General features: G+C 45.6%; 1 protein-coding gene across 1 annotated transcript in view; it reads right to left on the bottom strand.

Moving 5' to 3' along the window:
• Positions 1 to 10220: 10220 nt before the first annotated feature.
• ALDH1A1 (aldehyde dehydrogenase 1 family member A1) overlaps positions 10221 to 15812 on the bottom strand; it is a 75772-nt gene continuing 70180 nt past the window's right edge. The window contains exon 13 of the mRNA XM_007667019.3: positions 10221 to 10866. Within this exon, the coding sequence (XP_007665209.1) occupies positions 10794 to 10866 (73 nt within the window). The 3' untranslated portion in view covers positions 10221 to 10793. The remainder of the gene's footprint in view (positions 10867 to 15812) is intronic.

The raw sequence follows: 15812 nt of genomic DNA on the forward strand, positions 1-15812 counted from the left end.
GCCTACTTCTTTCTCACTAATCTTCCCTCATCAATTACTGGCTGGGGTCCTACTACTAAGAGACTTTCGCTTCATTCAGTGAATATAAAACAGAGTGGTCCCAGAAATCACAGGTCCCCTAGGTGCCCCAGGTACCCCAGTTGCTTTCACCTTTGTGCCAGCAACACCAAACCTCTTTCAGAATTGGCCCTTACTGCCATCTGATAGATGGCAGTTAGCAAACTAAGTGATGTCACCCCTTCTCCTCCCCCCTACTTTTCAGCCCAACTGAGGAAATGTCACACAGGACTACCGTATATCTTACCGATGTGTTTAGATTGTTACTTCTTTCCAAAAGTGGGAGAAAGCCAGTTTCCCTGAAACATGAATTTTTCCTTGAAAAGGGGGAAAAAACATTATTGAATTAATGAAGAGACCCTGGCTTCAAAAAAGACCTACTCCTGTGTTTAACTTTGGGAGGTAATAATAATAATAATGATGGCATTTGTTAAGCGCTTACTATGTGCAGAGCACTGTTCTAAGCACTGAGGGGATACAAGGTCCTCAGGTTGTCGCACGTAGGGCTCACAGTTTTAATCCCCATTTTACAGATGAGGTAAGTGAGGCAAAGAGAAGTCAAGTGACTTGCCCAAAGCCACACATCTGACAGGTGGTGGAGCTGGGATTAGAACCCATGACCTCTGACTCCCAACCCCGGGCTCTTTCCACTGAGCCACGCTGCTTCTCTAATAATAAGTAATAGTGAGTATAAGGAAAACCCCCTCTGAGATGACCAGTTCACTATGGTAGTTTCATTTTCTATTCAACAGTGAGAGAAGGAATGTAACTTAGTCGAAAGAGCATGGGTTTGGCGGTTCTAATCCCGGCTCCACCACTTATCTGCTGTGTGACCTCGGTCAAATCACTTAACTTATTTGGGCCTCAGAAATTCCATAATTATTACTTTTATACCTGTAAAGTGGGGATTTAATCCTACTCTCTTCTACTTAGACTGCGAGCCCCATGTAAATGCAGCCCCAATTTCAACCCAATTAAAGGGAGGAGATTTGGCATCTAGGAAGCGCTTAAATGTCGTTATTATTATTATTATTGTCATTATTATTACTAATGACATTATTCATGACTAACAGTTTGTTGTTTCAGGTGTTTGAATATGGAACAGCTGAAAAATGTTAGGTCGAAACTATACTGACCATATGTTTTGGGTTGGGGGGGTTGCTTTTTGGTGCCCTAAGTCTCTCCTAACTAAAAGTGCATTTAGAAAATTAGAAAAGTCTTATCTAAAATGATCTTCTCCAGCCTACTGCTATTGCATGTGCTGGAATTAGTTTTTCATGCTTACCAGTTTGAAGTCAGGAAGTGGCACCAGGCAAAAGAACATTAAGTCAGTCTGCTGAATTTACAAATGGGGCTTTCAGCTTCTGAGCTTGTTTCAGTGGAGTAGGAAACTAAGATTAACCTCAACCACAGCATGGAACCTCGTTCCATTTTAAACTGGAGTAATGACATCTTTCTAGGCATCCAGTCCTGGCATCACGGCAAACTCGGATTTGCCAGGGAAATTTGATGCTATTGATGCCTGTCTACTTGTTTTATTGTCTGTCTCCCCCTTCTAGACTGTAAGCCCATTGTTGGGTAGGGATTGTCTCTGTTGCCGAATTTGTACTTTCTGAGTGCTTCATACAGTGCTCTGCACACAGTAAGTGCTCAATAAATATGATTGAATGAATGAAATGATTTTTCATTAGGAAAATCCAACAGGTAGAAATAGTAATGCTATTAAATCAATCAGTGGTATTTATTGAGCACTTACCATGAGCAGAACACTGTACTAAGCACTTGAGAGAGTACAATAGGGAGACACAATCCCAGCCCTTGAAGAGTTTACAATCTAGCTGGGGAGACAGTATAAGGATATGTACCTAAGTGCCGTGTGTGTGATGAGCATCAAACTCCTCAAGGGATACATCCCAAGTGCATAAGCGATGCAGAAGGAAGGGAGAATAAGGGTGGGGAGATGAGAGGTTAGTCAGGGAAGATTTCTTGAGTCCCTTTTGGGTGTATTGTACTGGCACATAGTAAGCGCTTAAATGCCACAATCATTATTACTAAGCATGGGGGAAAGTACAAATGCAAAGAAGTGATAGGTTCCCTGCCCATAAGGAGTTTACACTCTAAAGGAGGATTGTGCATAAATTAGCACAAGGTAAAGATGAGCAAGGGGATGGGGAAGGTTGCATTAGGGTGACTGAATAATGGCTACTGATCATCTGAATCCTACTCCAGAACTTCGCAAGGTTGTTTGGCTCATAGGAAGTACTGAATAAATGCCATAATTATTACTTTTACCTCAAAGTAACAATGTTTTCCTGTGTGTGTGTGTGTGTGTGTGTGCATGTATATATAAATATATACATCTATATAGCTTTTTCTAAGCACTTACCATGTACCAGGCACTGATCTAAGTGCTGTGGGAGATACAAGCTAATCACGTTGGACACAGTCCATGTCCCACATGGGGCTCGCAGTCTTAATTCCCATTTTACAGATGAGATACCTGAGGCCCAGAGAAGTTAAATCGACATTTACAGTACTCCTATCCAGTCATACAAAAATCACAATAACAAATATCACAACAAATTAATAAGAAAAATCACAACAAAATTTATAAGATCATAGCCCTTCACTTCAAAATTGTTCTGCTGGAAAATTTTTTTGGTTTTTCCATGGCCAATTTTTTTGTACCTGACCCCAGGAATTGAGTGGAGATCACTTTTAAAATGGCAGCCACATGATTACTCCTTATAACCCATCAGTAAACAATTTTACTCACGAATAGATTGTGCCCAACACTAATGGCATTTTTGTAGTAAGTAATTTCAGTCTCCCACAAATCCCTAGAAACTTTTCATTGCTCAGGCTCATTCTTTGGCCTGTAGGATAGAGCACGGGCCTGGGAGTCAGAAGGTCATGGGTTCTAATCCTGGCTCTGCCAACTGTGTGCCTTGTGTCCTTGGGCAAATCACTTCACTTCTTTGTGCCTCAATTACCTCATCTGCAAAATAGGAATTAAGACAGCCTGCTGTGGGACGGGGAGCATGCCCAACCCGATTTGCTTGTCTCCAATGCTTAGGACAGTGCCTGGCACATAGTAAGGACTTAACAAATACCACAAATATTATCATTTTTATTATTATTATTGTAAACTCCTTGTGGGCAGAGATTGTATCTATCAACTCTATTGTATTGTACTTTCCTGAATACTTTGTACAGTGCTTCGTACACAGTAAGTGCTCAATAAATGCCATTGATTGATTGATTGAGTTCTGCTGTCTCTTGCCTCATTTCAAGGACTTTAACACCACCATGTGGCTCCCCCAGCTCATTTTAGCAGAGGACACATACTCCTGCCCCAAATCCCCTTAAGCTTGCTGATTGAAATGGTAGCAGCTGAAAGTGTGCTGTGTCATTATGGGTAAGGAACGTTGGCTAATTCATCTTGTACTGTACTTTCCCAAGCACCTGAAACAGTGTTCTGCACATAGTAGGCACTCAATAAATACCACTGATTGATTTCCATAGATAGGATCACAGAGTAGAACAGAATGCAATGGGAGTCCCATCTTGGATATTTGGGCAGGCACTCAGGATTTTCACTTTTTCACCAATTAATCACCAATCTTCTCAATCTATTTCCCTCACTAAGTCCCCTTCAGTACCTCTGTGCCACCTGAACATTTGGCTACCCTCTTCATCATCCCCCATGGCACTTAAGTACGTAATGGTGGTATTTGTTAAGCACTTTTACTATGTGCTAAGAATAGGACCTAGTGCTGGATTAGATACAAGATCATCAGGCCAGAAACAATCTGTCTCACATGGGACACACAGTCTATGGGAAGTAGAACAGGTAATGAACCCCCATTTTACAGATGAGGGAACTGAGGCACAGAGAAGTTAAGTGACTTGCCCAAGGTCACACAGCAGGCCAGTGGTAGAGCTAGGATTAGAAGCCAGATCCCCTGATTCCCAGGCCAGTGCTCTTTCTACTAGGCCAAACTGCTTCTATGTACTTGTCTTTAAACTCTATTGCTTCCCTCTACCTGTAATTCATTTTAGTGCCTGTGTCCCCACTTGACTGTAAGCTCCCTGAGGACAGAATCATGTCTAACAAACTCTACTGTAGTCTTCCAGGTGCTTAGTACAGTGTTCTGCATACAGTAAGTGCTCAATAAATACTGCTGACTGATAATTTTCTATCTGCTCTTGCCTTCCGCCAACAAGAGATTAGACTTAGCTCAGTGCTCACGGCCCTACTCCAATCTACTTTTACATAACGCAGTTGTTTCACTCTTAAAATTAATACCCTTTCTATAATAATAATGATAATTATGATATTTGTTAAGCACTTACTATGTGCCAGGCACTTTACTAAGTACTTTACTAATTTACAAGCAAATTAGGTTGGACACAGTCCCTTGTCCCATGTGGGGCTCACAGTCTCAATCCCCATTTTACAGATGAGGTAACTGAGGCACAGTGAAGTTAAGTGACTTGCCTAAGGACACACAGCAGACAAGTTGGGGAGCTGGGATTAGAACCCATGACCTTCTGACTTACAGGCCTGTGCTCTATTCACTACGCCATGCTGCTTTTTTAGCAGTGGCATCATTCATTGGAATTAACCTTAAAGTTTATTCATTCAATCGTATTTCAATATCTGCCATATTAAGATTTTCAACACCCAGCGAAACATGCTGCTAACTGTGTTACATCGCAGAGACTAGTGCTCTCATCCACTGTGATGGGAAAGGCAGTAACATTTTTTTACCTTCTCCTGAATTTGTGACTTGTTTTTCAATAGGTCTCCAATTATTTCAGATGCTGTGTTTCTCAAAAGACTATATTTTCATAAGACCATTTATCTTGACATACAATTAATTGCCTTCTTCATCACATTTCTTTTGAAGGTTCTCCGTCTAAAGAATGGTTTCAGAGCAGCTGAAATGTTTGGAATAAGAGTGTAATGAGCTGATAGAGTTTCGGTCTGATATCGAGGTTGGCTCTGGTAGGTATCATCTCAGAGTTGTGAGCTGGAAGCAGAGGTATCCTCTATTCTCACTCTCTCGCCCAGGAGGGCTCCAACCTGCCATGGAGATGCTGACAGTCAAGACAACACTGTTTCCTAGTTACCTTCAAGTTTATATTCCCTGTCTCCCTGGACTGAGACAGCAGGTCCCTGCTCTCCCCCTCGTCACCCCAACTCTGTTCCCCCCTCTTTCCTCCTCCCCATTCCTCCTCCTGCTGATGTAATCAGGAGACTCTCTGCCTCCATGCCCCTATTCCGCCCTTTCCCCCACTGAGTCTTGAGGGATATTAATTATTAATTGCAGGATGATAAATACAGTCTTTTGTGCCTTCAATGCATTTGGGGCCATAGTGTCCATGGTGACATTAGCTTTGACTGGAGCATCTCTTTTGACAAAGTTTCTTGCTTTTTCCAGGATTGTTCCAGTTCAGTTGTTTTTTCTTCTTGGCGCTTGCCTGTGTACTTGGCATGATTAGGATGACACGTTTCATAATGCCTTTTATATTCTTTTGAACAGAAACTGTCTACAAACAAAGCACTCAGATTTTTCTTTGGCCTCTGAGGTATTTGAAAGAACTGAGCAAAGTAGTCTTGGAGCCACCACTGAAGAACTGTGTGGCCTTGAGCCAGTCACTAAACTTTTCTATGCCTCAGTTTTCTCCATTGTAAAAGGGAACTAGTAATATTTCAGCCTCTCTCTGAGTACCCCTTACTCGACAAATATTTCATCAGTGGCACAGCCTCCCTCCCCCGCTTTCCATAATCTCCCAAACCCCACTCTCCACTATCTCTAAACCCCACTTTTTCATTTGTCTTTGTCAGTATTTACTGAGCACCTACTGTGTCTACAGCTCTGTACTAGGTGCTTGGGGCATACAAAAAAAGTAGAAGTAGAAGGTGCTGTCCCTACCTTCTTCTAATAGGTGAGACAGGCAGATACGGGCAATCAGAACCCGTCAGGGATGAGCCAGGTGAACGACAGATGGCCACCTAGCCCTACACCTACACCATTAGGCATATTTGCTAGTGAATATGTGTGGCTCCTTAAGGCTTACTTTTCCCTTGTGTGGCGCTCATGCATGCCTCAAGATGTTTGAAACTTCACTCTATTCTGTGATAGCCAGGAGGTGTGAGACAGGAGAATCATAAGGGCACCAATAATGATAATCATTATTGTTACGCTATTAAGTGCTTACTAGATACAAAGCACTGAGGTAACTGCTGGAGAAGGTACAAATAATCAGATAGGACACAGCCCAGGACCCACATGAGGCTCAGTCTAGGGGTTGGAGAAGAGCAGATCCCCCCTTTAATCTCAATTTTACCAGGAAGTGTACTCTCCCAAGTGTTTGGTACAGTGGTCTGCTCATGGTAAATGCTCAATAAATACCACTGATTGATTGACTTTCCCAAGGTCATGCAGCAGGCAAGCGGCAGAGCTGAGATTAGAGCCCAGATGTGGAGTAGGGAAGAGACAATGCTTCTGAAAGTCAGGAAACCTGAGTTCCACTCCTGCTTCTGCCACTGGCCTGCTGCAAGATTTTGAACTATGACTTTCTTTTTAATGGCATTTGTTAAGTGCTTACTATGTGCCAGGCACTGGGGTAGGTACAAGTTAATCAGGTTGAACACCATACCTGTGCCACATGAAGCTCACAGTCTTATTTCCCATTTAACAGATGAGGTTACTGAACCACAGTGAAGTGAAGTGACTTGGTGGAATGGGGATTAGAACCCAGATCCTTCTGACTTCCAGGTCCATGCTCTATCCACTGGGTCATGCTGCTTCTCATCACTTAACCCGTGGCCCAGTTTCTTAATCTGTGAAATGGGGATAAAATAGCTGCTCTCCCTTACTTTTAAAGTGTGAGTCCTTTGTGGGACAGGGATGGGAGCTATGTCTGTTTCAATGATCTTATCTTTACTTCAGTACTTAACACAGTGCTAGACGTGTAGTAAATGTTTAAAAAATATAAGTACCCAACCACCAGAAGACTCCCTTTTCTCTGCTAAGCCAGTAGAAGGGCATGGAGGTCAATGGAAAAATGAAATAGAAGTGGCTTTCCCTACTTGCTACACCCCTTTTATTTTGGGCCCCGTGGACCCTAACTAGCATTAAGGGGCACACCCACAGTTAAAGGATGAGAAGAGAAAGAAGGGCAGCTGAGGGAACTGAGACAAGAACCAGGTGAGTACCTTGTAGGTGAAACCAAAGCTGGAGAAAGAAGTGATGAACTGTGTCAAAAGCAGTCCAGAAGTCAAGGAAGATTAGAACTGAGTAGAGCCCATTGAAGTTGGCCAAAATGAGCTCATGGGAGGAATTAGAGTATTCCAGTCTTTAGATGGTAAGCTTGCTGTGGGCAGGGAACACAGGGAACATGCCTACCAACTCTATTATATTGCACTCTCCCAAGAGCTTAGTACAGTGCTCTGCACACAGTAAGTACTCAATAAAGACCACTGATTAGTAGTAGTAATAATAGTATTTAAGTGCTTGCTATATGCTAAACACTGGGAAAGAAATACGTGGATGAGGTCTAGAACTTGATGACTGCTCTGAATGCAGTAAGTGCTCAATAATTAATTTTGTGGTCTCAGTAGGGTGAAGGGGACGTAAATCAGACTGCCAGGGGTCAAGAGGAGAGCTAGTGGAAAGGAATCAAAGGCAGTATAGCAGAGACTTAATTGTTTATAACAGGGCTCTGCACAAAGTGAGCACTTAATAAATACTATTGATTGAGAGCATGTTTGAAGGAAAAGGGAAATCAATCAATCATAGTTTTTGAATGTTTATTGTGTGTAGAACCCTGTACTGAGCGCTTGGGAGAGTACCATACAAAAGAGTTGGAAGGAACCAGAAAAGAGGGTAAAATTTGAAGATGTCACTAAGGGAATGGAGGAAGGAAAGAGAGGAGCAGTGTTTTGGAGAAGGGAGAGGATGGAGTGACTGGAGTAAAGGTCTAATGCCCCATAAGACTTTCCTCCCAACCCTCTCACATTGTGTTCGGGGGCAAGATGCTGTCATGTGTGTGTGTGTGTGTGTGTGTGAGTGTTCATTTGTGTACACGCACAGTCTAAATTCCACATTCGCCACACTCTCAGCTTTTTGGTGCTCTCTCTTGGCTCTAAGGATGTTGAGAGGCAACAAGGCAGAGAAGAGTTGAGCTCTTTAGAAAAAAGCTCACTCTAGAGAATTATCATCACGTTAGCATTTTCATTTGGCCAAGCTGGACTTCAAGCACTAAGGCCTAACTAAAGTAAGGGAAGATGAAGCAGATAGTTTCTGTTTAATCATGCAATGCCTTATTTATACACTGAGGGTTTATTTTTAAATATTTAACTTGTTTCTGGCTCTTGTCAAGTCTCTTGCTCTATGTTGTGTCCTCTTCATTCCTCTTCTTGTTAACTTTCTGGTTGGATGCCATGAACATTTTAAGTTGTCTAACTGTTGAGTTATTTCTTTTCACCCTTCAAAGCACTTGCTTTAAAATGGGACGGTGGCCAATTAGACAGAATTATTTCACTTGGCAATTCTCCTTCTCCCCAAATTTCCCATTCTTTTTAAACTGCAATGTTCTATTATTTGAGACTCAAGTTCTGGTTTTTCTTGCATTTCTTCATTAGCCTGTAGCTCCTTAAAGACTTTTATACTGACACTGGCTACATGAATTAATAATAATAATTATGGTATTTGTTAATTGCTTACTATGTGCTGAGAACTGTTCTAAGCGCTGGGGTAGAAACAGGGTAATCAGATTGTCCCATGTGGGGCTCACATTTTTTTAACCCCCATTTTTACAGATGAGGTAACTGAGGCCCAGAGAAGTGAAGTGACTTGCCCAAGGTCACACAGCAGACTAGTGGCAGAGCCGGGATTAGAACCCACGACCTCTGACTCCCAAGCCCGTGCTCTTTCCACTAAGCCACACTGCTTCCCACAAGCCGAGTTTGAAACTCATTAGGACAACTGATGAGAAATTTTGGTAATCTCATTTAAAAACTCTTTTAAAGTGAAACAGTCAAGCGACCAGTGGAGTTTTTTGTATACCTAATGTTTCGTTTGTAGGATATTCACCCTGTTCTTCTATAACACTGGGGTTGCATTCTTGTAGAACTCCACGTTAAGGAAAATCATTTTGTAGTATTCACTTTATCTTACTCCACACACATGCACACAGTTTCTTAACAAATACCACAATTATTATTATTCTGACACTGCATTGTATCAGTCAATCGATGGAATTCATTGAGTACTCACTGTGTGCAGAGCACTGTAGTAAGTGTTTGGGACATTGCCATACAATAGAGTTGGTAGACAGAATCCCTGCCCTCAGGGAACTTACAGTCCAGAGGGGGAGACAGAAATTAAGACAATTTACAGTTAGGGGAAAGGATGGAGTGTAAGGATACGTAAGTGCTGTAGGGCTAAGGGTGGGGTAAATATCAAGTCCTTAGGGGTCATGTCCCTCGTGGGGCTCACAGTCTTAATCCCCATTTTACAGATGAGGTAACTGAGGCACAGAAAAGGTAAGTGGCTTGCCCAAGGTCACACAGCAGACAAGTGGCAGAGCTGGGATTAGAACCCAGGTCCTTCTGACTCTCAGGCCTGTACGCTATCCACTAGGCCACGCTGCTTCTTACATAATCAGGAGAATTATCTGTATCTCCCAAAGTGCGTATTCTCAAAGGAAAAAAACATCACCTGGTAGAGAGTTTTTGAATTTATCTGCAAGGCTGATAACAGAAACTGTATTCTGAGGCATTATAGTGTGATTTCCTCAAAAGACATAGCCATTCCAAATGTCAGTGGTGTATTGACACACATGGGGATATAATGGAGGAGCAGCATAGCCTAGTGGATACAGCATGGGCCTGGAAGTCAGAAGGTTGTGAATTATAATCCCAGCTCTGCCACTTGGGCAAGTCACTTCACTTCTCTGTGACTCAGTTCTCTCATCTGCAAAATGGGAATTAAGACTGTGAGCCCTTTGTGGGACAGAGACTGTGTCCAACCCAATTATCTTGTATCTACTTCAGCGCTTAGAACAGTGCCTGGCACATAGGGCTTAACAAATACCAAAGTTATTATTATTATTATTGCAAAAGTAACAAAATATTCCACAATACCATGTAACTTTTTACTGTTTTAATGAGGTTTACATCCAGATTACAGTTTAGTATTACTTCATTAGACAGGCAGGTTTAGCATTGTGAGAAACGTTCAAGAGACAACTAACACATCACCAAAACTGAGCAGAGCATCTATTTGATAGTAAGTATGTAAATTAAGTGCTTTTCTTAAATGGTCATTAAGGAAACAAAGCATAACAACACCTGGTCATCCCACATTTCTAAAATGAAACATCAAATGGCAAATCAAACTGTACTAGAAGTATGTACTAGAAAAGTGTGTTTGCTACAGTGCTGGTGGGATTATATATCAGAAAAAGTATGTCTCATTTGACTAGAACACAAGAATTGGTTGATTTGCTTGAATGCCAGAAAGTAAGTTGTCCTTTCAGAATAAGCCACATTTAAAGTTTCTATACTTTGCGTATTACTGCTAATATGATTAAAAGCTCGCCTTTTTAAGCCTATCAGGAAAAAAAAGTTAATCTCTTAGGTCTAAAATCATTCACAATAAGCTAGCTGTTGTAAGTTACGCTTGACATTGAAGAGGTCATGTTCCACTCTGGCAGCAGCCTTAAGAGTTTTTCTCCGAAATTTTGACCGTGACAGTCTTAACTTCTGTGTATTCCTGGAGGCCGTATTCTCCCCTAAGAAAAAGGACAGATGGATTTGCTTCACCATTAGAGATGTGATCATTTCCCCAACACAAATTTGCTTTGGTTTCTTAGATGAGGTGCACTGTGATACCTTTAAGCCCTTTGATACTCACCCTGGCCCCACAACACTAATGTCATTATCCTTATACTCTATCATCTCCCCTACCTGTCAATTATTTTAATGTCCATCTCCCCCGTGGATTGTAAGCTCCCTGTGGGCAGTGATCGCATCTACCAACTCTATTATATTGTACTTTCTCGAGTGCTTCATGCAGGGTTCTGCACATAGTAAGTGCTAAAAAAAGCAAAACTGTCACTGAATGGACCGTGAAGTGTTTTATCTTCTGCAAGTGCTCTGGCAAAGAAGCTGCCACTGGTAAGTTTACTACTTGACAGAAGGGCATACTTTATAGCCCCTAATAGCCTGAAGATTGGAGGCAGGCAGTCTGAAACCTCCATGCTTCATGGATCAGTCTCAGTCCCTTGTCATCTGATAACACTAGCGCCAAGCCTGCTCCTCCTCCCTCTACTATTCCTCTTCCTCCTATTCCTCCTCCTTCTACTACTATTATTCTTACTCCTCCTCCTCCTACTATTCCTCCTACCATTCCTCTTCCTCCTCCTCCTACTATGGATCGATTGATCTCCTTTGGGAATTCAAGTTACGTATCCCTCTCTGTCCAACTTTTTAATGCTAACTCTGGGTCAGTTCATTCATTCAATAGTATTTATTGAGCACTTGCTGGCTGCGGAGCACTATACTAAGCACTTGGGAGAGTACAATACAACAATAAACAGACACATTCCCTGCCCACAACGAGTTTACAGTCTAGAGAGACAACAATACAAATACATAAAATTACAGATCTGTATGTAAGTGCTGTGGGGCTGTGAGAGGGGAAGAGCAAAGGGAACGAATCAGGGTGACGCAGAAGGGAGTGGGAGATGAGGAAAGGTGGGCCTTAGTCTAGGAAGGCCTCTTGGAAGAGATGTGCCTTGAATAAGGCTTTGAAGGCCGGGGAGGGTAATCATCTGTCAGATTTGAGGAAGGAGGGCATTCCAGGCCAGAGGCAGGGTATGGGCTAGGGTCAGTGGTGAGATAGGCGAGGTCAAGGCAGAGTGAGACGGTTAGCATTAGAGGAGCAAAGTGTGAAGGGTGGGTTGTAGAAGGAGAGAAGCGAGGTGAGGTAACACTATTGTAGTGTGCCTTACTGTAGCATGTTGCTATATTAGCGATCTCGCTTGTCATTGTTTATTGTCGTCAGACTTTGAATTTGATCAGGTCGCCCCTTAATCGAGTCTACCCCCGACCCTGATCATCACCCCTTTTATTAACACGACTATATTGTATCATACTGTATCATGTTGCTATATTAGCACTACTGTATTGTATCATACTGTATCATGTTGCTATATTACCGATTTCGTTTATTACTGTTTATTGTTGTCAGTGCTGCCACCCACCTCTCTGTCCTCACCATGTCCCTCCTCCCCCCCTCCCCCCTCCCGCCACTTCCTATCCTCCCCTTCCCCTTCCCCTCTCTCGCTCAGCTCTTTCCCGCTCTCTCCTCTGTCTCCTCCCCCCCTCCCCTCTCCCGCCCTAGAACCCCACTTTACCAGCGCTACCCCTCTTCCCCCTCCCCCTACTCTTCCCCCCACCAAACCCCCTCTTCACCCCCTCCCCCCTTCTCTCTTCCCCACCCATGCCCCATCCCAGTCCTCTTGTCCCACGGCCACCGCTCATCCCCCTCTCCCCGTCCAGGGCCCCGCCACCTCCTTCCCATCCAAACCCTCCCCTCCCCCCGCCCTTCCCCCCCTTCTCCCCTTGCACCCACAGCTACTTTCAAGTGTGGCCTCTGGAACCCCCGCTCTATTACAGGCAAGCTACCTTTCATCCATGACCTTTTCCTCTCCCGCTCTCTCCTCCTCCTCGCCCTTTCGGAAACGTGGCTCTCTCCCGAAGACACGGTCTCCGCCGCCGCTCTCTCCAGCGGAGGCCTCTCCTTCTCCCACTCCTCCAGACTCACCGGTAAGGGAGGAGGCGTCGGCTTCCTCCTCTCTCCCCGTTGCCGCTTCCGCACTATCCCTCCTCCCCCCTCCCTCTCCTTCCCCTCCTTCGAAGCCCATATCATTCGCCTCTACCACCCACTCCAGTTACTTGTCGCCGTCATGTACCGCCCTCCCGGTCCCACCTCCGACTTCTTCAACCACCTTGACCCCTTTCTCACCTTCCTTCTCTCCTCTCTGCCCACTCTGATCCTTGGAGACTTCAACATCCATACGGATGTACCCGACGACTCCTCTGCCGCCCACCTGCTATCCCTCCTCGACTCTGCCGACCTCCTCCTCCACCATACCGCGCCCACTCACCGACTCGGTCACACCCTCGATCTCGTCATCTCCTACCGCTGCACTATCTCCTCACTCACCAACTCTGAAATCCCTCTCTCTGACCATAACCTTCTCACCTGCCTCATCTCTCACACTCCCTCCCCCTGCAAATCTTCGCTACTGCCCCACAGAGACCTCCGCTCTCTTGATCCCATCCGTCTTTCCAATAGCATCTCGCCTCACCTTGCCGCCCTGTCCTCTCTTCCCACTCTCGACGAGCGGGTCTCCGCTCTCAACTCCACCCTCTCTACTCATCTTGACTCTCTCGCCCCCCTTTCCCTCCGCCGCTCTCGCTCCACTAACCCACAGCCCTGGATCACCTCCTCCGTCCGCCTCCTACGCTCCTATGCTCGAGCTGCTGAGCGCTGCTGGCGAAAGTCCAAGCACCAAGCCGACCTCACACACTTCAAATTTATCTTTTCCTGCCTTAACTCTGCCCTCTCCTCCACCAGGCAAAGCTTCTTCTCCTCCCTCATCGACACTCATGCCCGTCACCCCCGCCGATTGTTCCGGAGCTTTAACTCTCTCCTTAGGCCCCCTGTTCCTCCCCCTCCCCCATCTCTCACCCCTAATGATCTGGCCACCTATTTCCTCACGAAAATCAACACGATCAGGTCTGAGCTCCCCAAAGTCACCCCTCCGCCTCTCCCCTCTCCCCCAACAACTCCCTCCCCTACCTTCCCATCCTTCCCTGCAGTATCCTCAGAGGAGATCTCCTCCCTCCTCGCAAGTGCCACCCCCTCCACCTGCGCCTCGGACCCCATTCCCTCTCACCTTCTTAAAACCATCGCCCCTGCCCTCCTCCCTTCCTTAACTTCTATTTTTAACCACTCAATCTCCAAGGGCTCCTTCCCCTCTGCCTTCAAACACGCCCACGTCTCCCCCATCCTAAAAAAACCCGCTCTTGACCCCACTTCCCCCTCCAGTTATCGTCCTATCTCCCTACTACCCTTCCTTTCCAAAATCTTAGAACGAGTCGTCTACAATCGATGCCTAGAATTCCTTAACTCCCATTCTCTCCTAGACCCCCTCCAATCTGGCTTCCGTCCCCTCCACTCTACCGAGACTGCTCTCTCTAAGGTCACCCATGACCTCCTTCTTGCCAAATCCAATGGCTCCTACTCCATTCTGATCCTCCTTGACCTCTCTGCTGCCTTTGACACTGTCGACCATCCCCTCCTCCTCCATACCTTATCTCACCTTGGCTTCACGGACTCTGTCCTCTCCTGGTTCTCCTCTTACCTCTCTGGCCGATCATTCTCGGTCTCCTACGCTGGAGCCTCCTCCCCCTCCCATCCTTTAACTGTTGGAGTTCCTCAAGGGTCAGTTCTTGGCCCTCTTCTGTTCTCCATTTACACTCACTCCCTCGGTGAACTCATCCGCTCTCACGGCTTTGACTACCATCTCTACGCAGATGACACGCAGATCTACATCTCCGCCCCTGTCCTCTCCCCCTCCCTTCAGGCTCGCATCTCCTCCTGCCTCCGGGACGTCTCCACCTGGATGTCGGCCCGCCACCTAAAACTCAACATGAGCAAGACTGAGCTCCTCATCTTCCCTCCCAAACCCGGTCCGCTCCCAGACTTCTCTATCACCGTGGATGGCACGACCATCCTTCCCGTCCCGCAGGCCCGCAATCTCGGTGTCATCCTTGACTCGTCCCTCTCGTTCACCCCACATATCCTATCCGTTACCAAGACCTGCCGGTTTCACCTCTACAATATCGCCAAGATCCGCCCTTTCCTCTCCACCCAAACGGCTACCTTACTATTACGGGCTCTCGTTATATCCCGGCTAGACTACTGTGTCAGCCTTCTCTCTGACCTCCCTTCCTCCTCTCTCGCCCCGCTCCGGTCTATTCTTCACTCCGCTGCCCGGCTCATCTTCCTGCAGAAACGATCTGGGCATGTCACTCCCCTTCTTAAACAACTCCAGTGGTTGCCTATCGACCTCCGCTCCAAACAAAAACTCCTCACTCTAGGCTTCAAGGCTCTCCATCACCTTGCCCCTTCCTACCTCTCCTCCCTTCTCTCTTTCTACCGCCCACCCCGCACGCTCCGCTCCTCTGCCGCCCACCTCCTCGCCGTCCCTCGGTCTCGCCTATCCCGCCGTCGACCCCTGGGTCACGTCCTCCCGCGGTCCTGGAACGCCCTCCCTCCTCATCTCCACCAAACTGATTCTCTTTCCCTCTTCAAAACCTTACTTAAAAATCACCTCCTCCAAGAGGTGTTCCCAGACTGAGCTCCTCTTCCCCCTCTACTCCCTCTGCCATCCCCCCTTTACCTCTCCGCAGCTAAAGCCTCATTTTCTCCTTTTCCCTCTGCTCCTCCACCTCTCCCTTCCCATCCCCACAGCACTGTACTCGTCCGCTCAACTGTATATATTTTCGTTACCCTATTTATTTTGTTAATGAATTGTACATCGCCTTGATTCTATTTAGTTGCCATTGTTTTTATGAGATGTTCTTCCCCTTGACGCTGTTTAGCGCCATCGTTCTTGTCTGTCCGTCTCCCCCGATTAGACTGTAAGCCCGTCAAACGGCAGGG

The sequence above is a fragment of the Ornithorhynchus anatinus genome, chromosome X5 (assembly GCF_004115215.2).
Source record: "Ornithorhynchus anatinus isolate Pmale09 chromosome X5, mOrnAna1.pri.v4, whole genome shotgun sequence".
Lineage (NCBI taxonomy): Eukaryota > Metazoa > Chordata > Mammalia > Monotremata > Ornithorhynchidae > Ornithorhynchus > Ornithorhynchus anatinus.